We start from the raw sequence: 11,546 nt of genomic DNA, 5'->3' as shown, positions 1-11,546 counted from the left end.
TCTCCGCCTTCTTGACAGCTTTATTCCTTGGCAATGGCGACGCTAGATCATCATCGATGGTACTTCTGGTACATATCGCTTTCCATCTGGTAGACCATCAATTTGTTAGTCATACAAAAATCAAAAATGCAGATTGAGTACAAGGTCCTACATGAGCCCTATTCAGTTAGAAATGATAATACCTACTACGATAATGATCCAAAAAGTTAAATATTTAATAACGCCACCACATTGTTGAATAATGGGCGGATGTCAGGAGAGAGTGCAAACTTGTTGATAATAAAAATATTATAAAAATTGTACAACAGTGGTCATTAACTCACTACGGTGTGTTATTGATCGCGTTGATTCTATGAAAGAGTATTAAATATCAATTTTGTACATTTAGTACATAATTGTTTGTGAGCTCATATAAGTACCTAATTATATTTTATAAATTTATACCTCATTAACCATTTCATCCAGATAAAAAGCAGCTCATTTGTAAAATGTTTTTTTTTTCGGAGAGAAAAGGTATTAATGGTTTATATAAACAACATCTTAGTCCTCCGTATATTAAGAATTGTCAGTAATTGAGACTAAGTGAACTTTTACTAGGAATGTACTATCAAATAAATTAGAATGTCGGTTTTCACGCGGTCCATATTGAAAAACATCGTCGTTAATTGATGGTGAATTTGCTACTAACCTGACTTTATAGTCATCATTGACTAACCTCGTTGCCCCTCCAGTGCATATCATTAATGCCGGTGGTTGTACCATCGTATTTATTTTTGCAATTGCAATGGTAAACAAGCTGACGATCCACCTGATGGTAAGCGTTAACCGACATCTACAAACATGAACGGCATTACGAACATTAAGACATTAACGTGTGACGCCCGTGATATCGCTCTTGTATTGCCATTCCGTAAGACTACACTATTATTCCTCGATTATTGTAATTCAAAAGCCTTATCAGACATTTCAATCGAAATACAGCTTGCAAAGTAAGTATTGGCGATTGAAATAGGTAGGTACGACTGTTATGCCAAAAGGGAAATCAGAGGCATTGTTAAGTGTTAATGTTATAATGAATTCGACACTTGAATTTGAATGGCTAACCTAACATCCTACCTGTGTTTCCATCATCGGAGTATCAGTCGGAAATACAAATAGTACACAAAGATTTTATTTTGTGTTGGCCTAATTTGAAGTACCGGCCTCTGTGATGCAATTTAGAGGAGTAAACATTAGCACTCACCGGTACCTCTTCACACTCACACAGATACCTCTTTAAACATGAAGTAAACATCTGCATGTTATGTTATGCATGTTAAACGTAATCATTTGCCAGCGGTTCCGAGCCGCTGCCACGCTGCGTGAATAATAGACTAGAGCAAAGAAATTGTCACCATAGCTAGCATTGTATTTTATAATAATGGAGAAATTTAACACAATTCCCCTTCCTGTCCATAAAAATATATTATATATTGAAATGACACATTTGTTTTCATTTCATACGTGTTGATATTCGTAATATAACGTAACGCATATATTCAGAAACAAGTTTACAATGACTTTAAAATATTCATTTATTTTTATCGTATTGCTAAAACTATGCCATGGAAATGAAGTTAACAGAATTATTCCTAGAAACATAATAGGAAGAGGTATATTGAATGGAGTGTCCTTTCCTAAATGGAATAGAGCATCTATTGTGTCAAATCCTAATCGAGATACACAAAATGCAGAAGCAAGATTTTGGCCGCCCGCACAGAAGGAAAGTAGGTGTAAGTAATATATTTATTTATCAGATCAATACAATGTATGTACTCGAACATTAAAAAACAATTAGGTATATTATATTATTTTTATAAAACAAAATTTGCGATCCAATTATCATCATAACACAATGTTTTCCGTTGCTAAGCGAAATTTATTAATTGCTAATTAGTGAACCTTTTAAATCACTGTTTTTAGCGATTCGTGGAAAAATATTGTTTCTGTTAATTAGTATGATATTTTTAAATAAATATACTAGCTAACCTGCGCAACTTCGTTTGCATCACACTTACTTGGCATTTATCATTTCGTCCAATTTACACAATATTTATAGCCTATGTATTGTTCTGATATATAAGCTATATTATTGTAAAGCTTCATCAAAATCCGTTCAGTAGTTTTTACGTGAGTAACAAACATACATCCACACTCACAAAATTTCGCATTTACAATATTATTAATATTAAGACATGTATATATATCTTAAAGCTTTTAATATGAGTATATACTAGAATTATATTATATGGATAATAACAATAGTATATATAAATATATATATCTATATAATCAATATACATACACTTAGAAATATTAATGTAACATTTATATATAAAAGAATTTGTATTATTTGTATATATAATGTTTTTGGCGTCAATATTCGTAATTCAAATATTGGGTAGGTACTATTTTTATTTAACTGCCTTAGTAAATGCACACCCTGATTAACCCACGAGGTCAAAATAATCACTAAGTTTTCTGAGATTTGGCAACTATTTGTTCCATAAGAATATTCTAGTAAGTACTGAAACCATAAAAAAAAAGGTTAATGTAATTAGTTAAGTCGTTTAATCTATGTAAGTGTAAGTTATGCCATGACTAAGAGAAATAGGTAAATATATAATAATATTTTTAAAATAAACAACATGTACAACTATTTATATTATTACATGAAAACTTCTAAAAGTTCTTCAACACTATAATAACTTACGTTGAAATTAATTAATGAAATAAAAGGTTCCAATTTGTATACGTAGTAATTCATTTTTAGTTTTATCACTGTTCACGGTGGTAACATTTCCAAATGGTGGATGCGCGGGTGCTTCAGGTGATAATGGCACGTGTATGACTGCGCGGGAATGCTCCTCTCGGGGTGGGTCTGCTAACGGGTACTGTGCCAATGGATACGGCCTTTGTTGCATCTGTAAGTAGTATAACTAATACATATTCATCAAACACATTTTAATACAATGCTTCTTTATTACTCAATGGCAAAACATTAAATTGTCTCACTGCTTTCAGTGGATTTTTTTGGTTGTTTATATATATAGCTAAAGAACTATATATATAACGCATTTTACGTAAAACCTTAACACATAAACAGATAGACAGTTATCGCCTCCTAACTATTTTACAATTTTATTTAATATAAACGTGAAAATAAAGATTAGAAAAAGCATGGACCCTCATGATGCCTAAATCTGATTACGAAAATGGAATTCAATAGTGCACATTTTCAATTTTGTGCTATCTAATAAAAATCTTCGATATGAATCCTAGGCAATTAAACTTTTCGGAGAGCAGACGAGAGGCTTTCGAATATTTAATGGTAAAAGTTAGATATGAAAGTACTGTCGCATCTACTACAACTGAAACTACTAAATAATGACGCAATGAAACTGCAACTATGTAAGAATTTAAAATCAGGGTAACAACTGGATAGCTTCTTAGATCGACTAATGTGTAGCTAAATGGGAGCCATTGCTCCTATATTGCAAAAAAATCAAACAAGTCTAAAGCGATACTAGTATAAATTTCTGCTACCTATTTACAATACTTAATAAAAAAATAGGTATAACATTTTCGTAACCCTGCACTCGTATTCGAAAATATATTCATGTCTGTACCATTTGCATTCAGAACTCAATACGACGGGATCGAATTTTGGCTTTCTCGATGCTTTGATCTTGACATTTCCAGACAAATCTCATCAAAATGTACGTCTATGCATTTTCAATTTTAGTCTTCAAATAACTCTTTGAGGTTTCCCTGAAAGCAGGAAATTTGTTGTTTCAAAAGTCAAATTGCAACAAACATTTGAAACTATAAAATGAATGTTGTTAACGTAACAAATGTCGACTCTCGCAGCTTTGTGCAGTGAGATATGAGTAAATTCCACATTACAGTGATGCTTCACGTAAGTATAGTCACTGCATACAAAGTAAATGCAGATGTGGCATCTTATATATAATAAGTATTTAAAAATAAAAGGCCAAAGATACACATACAATGCTGTGTAGTAATCAAAGCATGTATTGGTGTGTAATAGACAACTGATATACTTACTTGACTTTTATACACTATTATTATATTTGAATTTTTTTAGAAATGTGTATGTACATGTTAACTATATACCCATATTTATTTAAAGAGATGTGCTCATGTATCTCAAATGTATTGCGCTGGGATTCAACATGCAATCAGCGGAAAATCAGGTAGTATGCTAAACCGTTTCACCACTGAGGACATTTATTTGGATTCAGAATTGTGAATTCATAGAAATGTACTTTAATAGATGTATTTTTTTTTTTATTTTGTTGGTTTTGCTAATTTCCAGGTTTACAACTGTAGCAGTGTGACATCTGTGTTTCGGATTTCGATACTTAGACCCGTTAATTATAATTGCCTTATATCTCTGTTTCCCATAGTTATGACATCATGCGGAAGTTCTACTTCAGAGAATGGGACCTACTTTGTTAATTCCGGATATCCATCGTCTTATGATGGCACGGGATCATGTGAACTCACCGTCATCAAATCCCACCCAGACGTATGTCAGATTAGGTATTTTACCATATTTTTTAAGTTGTTATACCCTTATATTGTCCAATAGATTAGAATTACTCATTTCAATTGAAAAATTATTAATATAAAACTAATTGACTTTTCACTTATTATTTATATTGTTATATTTACGCAATACTATGTAATATTGAGTAAATATAACATTATAACATCTAGAAACTTCTTAAGAAATCAAAGAAATCTTAGCCAATGAGGGTAGTTCCAAGAACTATAACTGTCAAGGCTGGATTGTATAGCAATCTTTTCTACGAGAAACCCTTTGAGTAAATCGTTATACCTTTGAGTAAATTCACTTATATATTATTTTCTTAATTAAGAACGCCTCTACGTAGAACCAACTCCAGTAACTTCCATTCAAATATTTAATAAACTACCACAGGTACCTAATTAGATGCCTTCAAAAAGGTTTAATGTAGAACTACGCAAATAGCTCGCAGAGAAACGTTCTTAGAATTTCAGAGAAACATACTTTTCTTGTATTATCCACATATTTTATTATTATACTAGCTATACACGCGATTTCTTCCGCATGGAATTAGAATTTATTTTTCTAAAATAGAAGTAACCTAGTAGTAGTAAGTTACTCATTACAACAGCTACCTACCAATAAAAGTCCTGGCAAAATGGGTCCAACCATTTCAGAGATTAGCCGGAACAAACAGAAGGCAGACAAAAATTGTAAAAAATGTTATTTTGGTGTATGTACGTACTTATATATTATATATTATTATTATTATATATTCATATGCATGTACTTCGTAAAAACGATTATTTCAATATTACAAACAAACACTTCAATTTTATTTATATGTAGTTCAATTTACAAACTTTTTCATTAAGAATGCAATGGTAAAGTTTGTAAATTGTACGGCTTTAGAACATGAGGAAATATTCACTTCTTTATTCATACTTCTGTAAATAATATTGATGAAATGGCATAAAATCTAACGATGACGGTAAGTGGTAACTATCGGCTATATACTTCAATAGTTATGTATCAAGCCTGTATACAATTCAAATGTTGTTTTTACAGTGTATAGATATGATGATATCTCCGTATATTGTAACTTCACTATAACGCAAGCGACAGAAATAGAGGAAAGGGAGATATACTCGCAAATGACTTTTTACTAAGACTACCTCAGCGATGTTAATCTAGGAACTTAGAAAGGAGATGTACAATCATTTTCAGCTGTAGCGCTATTATATTAAATCTAACAATCACTTTCTTTTAAAGATTGGATTTCAATCGGTTTTCCATCGCTGGTCCCGAACAAATGAATCACGTATGCAATCAGGATCAGTTCATCGTGTCGGGTGGTAATCCTGTGCCAGCCATCTGCGGCGTAAACCAGGGTAGCCACAGTAAGTACTTAGCTCAACTCATATCGTGGGTAATATATTTTTTTATACGGGTCACGTAAGCTTGTATATTTTAAGTCAGTATAAACTATGTATTTATTTAATTATTAATATTTTAACTATTTATTATACATACATACATAGTGTGTTCAAAAAGTAAGATTTCTCAAGATTTGCAAGCAACGTATAATGTATTCATATTTTTGTCCCTTATATTGTATTCCCTTGTACCAAACATATGTTCCCAGTTTCAAGTATATAGCAGTTAGTTAGTTTTTGTCAGATAAAAAGGTTAATTGTTATTTGTTGTGCTCCACTCGTATATTAAGTAATGGCAACCCACTACGATTTCGCACATCTACAATTATTTTTGAAATTACACACTGCTAATGTAATTTTCTATATATATCAACGAGAATTAATTAAATGTACCTTTGATGATTTGGTATATCAATTAAATATATTTTTTAACTAAAATAGTTATAATGTCGTTCGTAGTTGGTCTTTATAGTTCCACTGAACGAAAATGGAGGCGAGTGCAGGGGGCACTTCAAATCCGCGGAAGGACTTATGGACCGGCTGAAGTTGAACTTCTGGCTGACAGATACGACTGTAGTTTGAGCACCGCTAGTGGTTGAACCTCGGCTCAGGGAGACTTAATTGAATGGAACAAGGAATTAAGTGAAATATATCAATTTAACTTTTCAACAAACCTCCAATATAATTATAAGACATTTTATAACAGAATTTATTATAAAACATAAATAGTATTTGACTCCATATGTACCAGTAATGATTAAGTATTACGTATAATCGTAAATGTATGCGTATGTTTTGGTGCCATAACAACCGCCAGTAAAACAACAGGTGAAAAGATCTACAGAGCTCTATAAATGCAATAAATAGCTAATAAATAGCAATAAACCAACTCCTATTTGTTTTTCATGCTCTACTTATCCCTTTGACATTTCAACTCGGATCTGTATAACGTATTTCTTATTATGTTTGTGCAGTATTGAATGTTTATTTTGACTGGACTATTTGACACGATATCACTTTGTACGGGTAAACAATGCCTATTTGAGAATAGCATACAATACCAACCTTTAACCTTTTACATTAATGTTTTCCATAAACATAATGCATAAACGCAAAAATAGTAATCTTATTATATATTTAATATATTCTATGACAAGCTTTTCTCCATTGTTCCCCAAATATACAGAAAAGTATGTAGTATACAGTCTTTAGAGAACAAGTCATAAAACTTTTGAGACATACTTTTGATGTTTTCACATAAAAATCTAAGTTATTACAGACTTTAATAAAGAGGAATGTTTCCTCTTAAGTGTGGATTTATCAAAAATCCTTTGTAGTGAAAGCCTAGTTCCCAAAATAATTAACATTTAAAATTTTCAGTTTCCAAACATATAACTGGGGTCTTTTGAAGAGCAAGGGTCTATTTTAAAGCTAGATTTTATCATAAAATATTCATATCGTGCAGTCTGTATAATAAAATAAAATTTTATTAGTATTGTTATACATAATGTAAATAGTGTAAGGTATTTTTGAGTGTAATATGCAGCAGTGTAATGTATCTAAGAAAACAATGCATTTGTAATCTTAATCTTACACGATATATTTCATTCTTAGACACTTCCTAGACACTCTCTACTACTACATTATTGTGTCTAGTAATATACTAAAATATTCCTTGACCTGACTACTACTATAGTACTATATTACTTGTTGTAATTATAATGTTGGCACCTATGTATATCAAGAAGAATTTATTCAAGTCAATAGACTTCAAAATATACACAATTTTCAATTCACACTGCACCAATGAAAGCTTGTGTTATGTGTTCTAGAAAACTATAAATACTTACATTGTTTGTAAATAAATAATTAATATATAATCATACTTATGAATACAAATGTTTATACTATGGGAGGAAACAAACCCGTAACAATCGAAAGTAAAGAGGTGTGCTACACCGCTAGACTCGAAGCCGCCAATTATATAATTCCTGGAAAATATAATATGTGTATTATGGCCAATTACACAATTAGTACGAAGTACTTCAATTTTCTTGTTCTAATTGATGTATAATATATAAGCTATAAATCATGCCGTATGTACAATATGTATGTCGTAACTACAGATACAGTTTTTTTGTGTGTTTTATTTTTGATGACTGTATGACAAACATCAAAATATCTTCACAGTCTCAAATATATTGTATTGTATTATAGTGTGGATGTACAATATGCTACTATTAATTAGGTATAAATTGGAGCCAGTATTAATAGAGTTATCACCAATTGTATTGTAGCTTGCATCATAGTGTAATTATCAGTGACTATAAACAGATTTATTATTGTTATTTATCTTATCCTATATTTAGGTACCTCATTGGAGTAACATTTCTATAAAATAAATATACAAACATTTATCGTTTTGCAGTGTACATAGACGCGGGAGTAGGTACTACGAATCCTGTGAAACTAACGTTTGTAACCAGTGGAAATTCGTTCGAGCGAATGTGGAAGGTAAAAGTTACTCAAATCCCCTGCAGTACTATATACAAAGGTAAGTCACATATTGCAATTCTGATTTACTCTGTTTCTTCAAAAGGCGGAAACCAATTGGAAATATAACTTAGCCAGCCACCTAACATTCGTATGGGTGCAATTTTATTGAAAATGAAATACGGAACATGTTACTTTGCTATTGACGTAGGCACTCGTCTGTAGATGAAGAAACTTTTCAAAGAAAACGATTATATTTTTATTTCATGGAATAGTGTTATAACAACATAAAATATCTATATTATTTATTAAGTTTATGCATTACGAAAACAATTGTAAAAGTCAATCAAATTTGGTCAACACTAACAAAAACTTACTTACTTCCAATTTTGAACAATAAGATAATAAACATTTCTAGCCATCTTTAATATGTTTGTTTTGTATCTACTTTATGTTTTTATACATACATAATTTCTCCAGTAACACAGGATCTCTTGGAACTAGATGGCGTTGTGTGAATTGTCCAGGGTTAATTCTAACATTGTTTTCCAGCGGAGGAAGGCTGTCTTCAGTACTACACCGGTGTGTCTGGGCAGCTTCGTTCCTTCAACTATGACCCAGCATCAGGTCTTCAGCTCAGTAACCAGGACTACGGTATCTGTATAAGAATGGAGAGAAACTTCTGTGGAATTCAATACACTGCATGTCCTGATACCGGTTTGCTATTTTTGAGTGATATGTTTATATTAAGAGTTAGACTTTATCGAGTTTGTCTCTTTCCAAAAGTTAGTTATTCTAATGCCATCTGTTTGGTATTATTTTCTTTGAAGAAATCTATAAAAAGTTTTAGTACCGTGTATTAATTCGTTTATAATTAATTTATCAATTCATTTGTTATTTATTTCAACAATGGGACTGATCTATTCCATTCCATGTAATTATTCCAGCCGGTTTGGTTTATATTTAATTTTAAATTTTATTTCTATTACATCAGTAGGTGTGCTTTGTTCCCATAGTGAACTAATGTGGTAATGTTTTGGGAACTAAAAAGAAATATATTCAAACTTCGTCGTCTTACGAAGACTGCCTTATTTATTTACCTTTCGTGAAATAATTGTTTTATTAATTTTAATTATATGTTTTTTTCAGTTAACAATCGCTCCCGCTCATTTACTCTGAGCGGTAACAGTAATGGTCCAGTAAATGCCATGATTGGCTCAGGAGCTGGTCCCAACAATTGCGCCAATGACTGGCTGTTGGTACCATGTGCTGCCAACGTGGGCAGAATACAACCAGCCCAAGCTCTTTGCACAGATAGGATTTGCGGCGGCACTTTCTCGGCTGATTTGTCGATGCAGCCCGCCACCGTACTAAGTAAGTAAGCTCATTAGTTTCTATACAGTCGTCTTATGACCGTTGTATATAAGACTCTTATTAAACCGCACAGAAGGATATCTATAATTATTTATAAGTACTAGTAGGGAGAGTAACCTTGAGCAATATAATATGTTTACCGAGGTACAGCCGAAGGCATCACTGTCTTACATATGTTCACTACTAAGTTTGTCCAGATCATGGATTTTAAAACTATATCTTAATCCAGTTAAATTACGAGATACAAAAGGTAGAGGTTTAATAGTCCACTGAAGAGGTAATTTATGGGGTATGCTTCCACGAACGTCATGTGAATTACTTGTATTAACATGTAACTTTTCAGTCATGGCTAGTTGCAAAATATTAAAATAAATATTACCAACTTAGTTACATGTTCCATGACCCCGTTGACGTCATATTGATTTTTTATAGATATTATAAAAAATATCTCACTGATAAATATGCACTGAATTTTTCGTGTAATCATATTACCCTCGGAATCTACCAAAGGCTCATGTTCGCCTAAAAAAAAGCAACTCGAAATTCATATTCGCCAAGCTAGTAACAGCGTACGCAAATAAAATTCTGCAGCAAAAATTTCTAGCTCGTGATTATTTAGATTTTAGAGAGAAAATTCCAGGTTGTTTGCTGTATCAATCATATATCATAAAACAAACATTTCAAAAAATATTCAATTTATATAACATCGGATTGGATTTACTATTTCCTAATAATAAAATTTGATATTTCCTAGTCTTAGATATACCTACCTAATATACGTAGTTGCTATATTAGGTATATCTAAGTATATCATAAAAATAATATTTTTTTTATTTGTATAATATCAGTATTACCTTAATCTAATCTTAGATATATTATTCTTAATGTATATAGTTGATATGCGAGCCCATAACAAAAAGGGTATATAACGTAATTCAATACAACATAACCTTCGACGTCAATTATATGGCGTCGCTAGCAACATCAAGGCATTTTTATCTAATTTCCCCAACCGTAAACGTAACTTAATATACAACGGTTTTCACCTAAAATTACATCAATTTGGGGTTGTTTTCCGCTGGGACCAGTATGACGTCATATTTAGCACCTGATGTCTGTTTCTATTTTAATCAAATTAAAAGTATGATAATAACCTTCGCACATGCAATATTTCATAACTATTCCAATACTTGGTAAGAATTCAAAATTTACAATTATTCATACTTGTTTGCTTTTTCCCAGGTACTGTGAAGCCGTTTCGTCTATGGTTTCATACAGACAATGTAGAGGCACCAGTGGACATAGATAATCGAGGATTCTGTTTAAATTATATACAGCAACCCTGTACCAATAATGTTATTTAAGTAATATATATAAGTAAATAAATTGGACTCAGTTTAAAATTACTAACTATTAATGAACTAACAATATTAGATACACAAATGCCAACCAAAAATCATAACCCAGTAGTTGTCACTATCAGATTTTTTTAAGTAGAATATGTTCGAGGGGATCATATTTTACTTTAAAAAAAGAGAAAGACAATTTTCGTATTTATAATATTAGTATGGATTGTTTTACCTATGGATTGTTTTATCACGGGTACTAAGTCAAGGGCAGAGACATTTTGAATAAAGTTGTTAATTCGCTTA

General features: G+C 31.6%; 1 protein-coding gene across 1 annotated transcript; it reads left to right on the top strand.

Annotated features, from left to right (window-relative positions):
- Positions 1–840: 840 nt before the first annotated feature.
- Positions 841–11,258, top strand: LOC131849135 (uncharacterized). Its single transcript, XM_059199128.1, has 9 exons — positions 841–989; positions 1,636–1,772; positions 2,813–2,965; positions 4,470–4,605; positions 5,864–5,991; positions 8,456–8,581; positions 9,073–9,237; positions 9,670–9,894; positions 11,137–11,258. Exons 1-9 carry the CDS (start codon positions 841–843, stop codon positions 11,256–11,258), a joined length of 1,341 nt encoding a protein of 446 aa, XP_059055111.1.
- The last annotated feature ends 288 nt before the right edge of the window (positions 11,259–11,546 follow it).

This window comes from Achroia grisella, unplaced genomic scaffold (genome assembly GCF_030625045.1).
Source record: "Achroia grisella isolate CSIRO2021 unplaced genomic scaffold, CSIRO_AGI_Agris_v1 utg640, whole genome shotgun sequence".
Lineage (NCBI taxonomy): Eukaryota > Metazoa > Arthropoda > Insecta > Lepidoptera > Pyralidae > Achroia > Achroia grisella.
The sequence above is the reverse complement of the archived record's forward strand: the minus strand, read 5'-3'. Positions and strand labels throughout refer to the sequence as shown.

What these genes read in the sequence shown, in the direction of transcription:
- LOC131849135 (XM_059199128.1), top strand. Translation starts at nt 841, where the DNA reads ATGAACGGCATTACGAACATTAAGACATTAACGTGTGACGCCCGTGAT. An exon ending in ATCGAAATACAGCTTGCAAA is followed by an intron (nt 990 to 1,635) that starts GTAAGTATTGGC and finishes AATTATTCCTAG; the next exon opens with AAACATAATAGGAAGAGGTA. An exon ending in CGTAAACCAGGGTAGCCACA is followed by an intron (nt 5,992 to 8,455) that starts GTAAGTACTTAG and finishes ATCGTTTTGCAG; the next exon opens with TGTACATAGACGCGGGAGTA.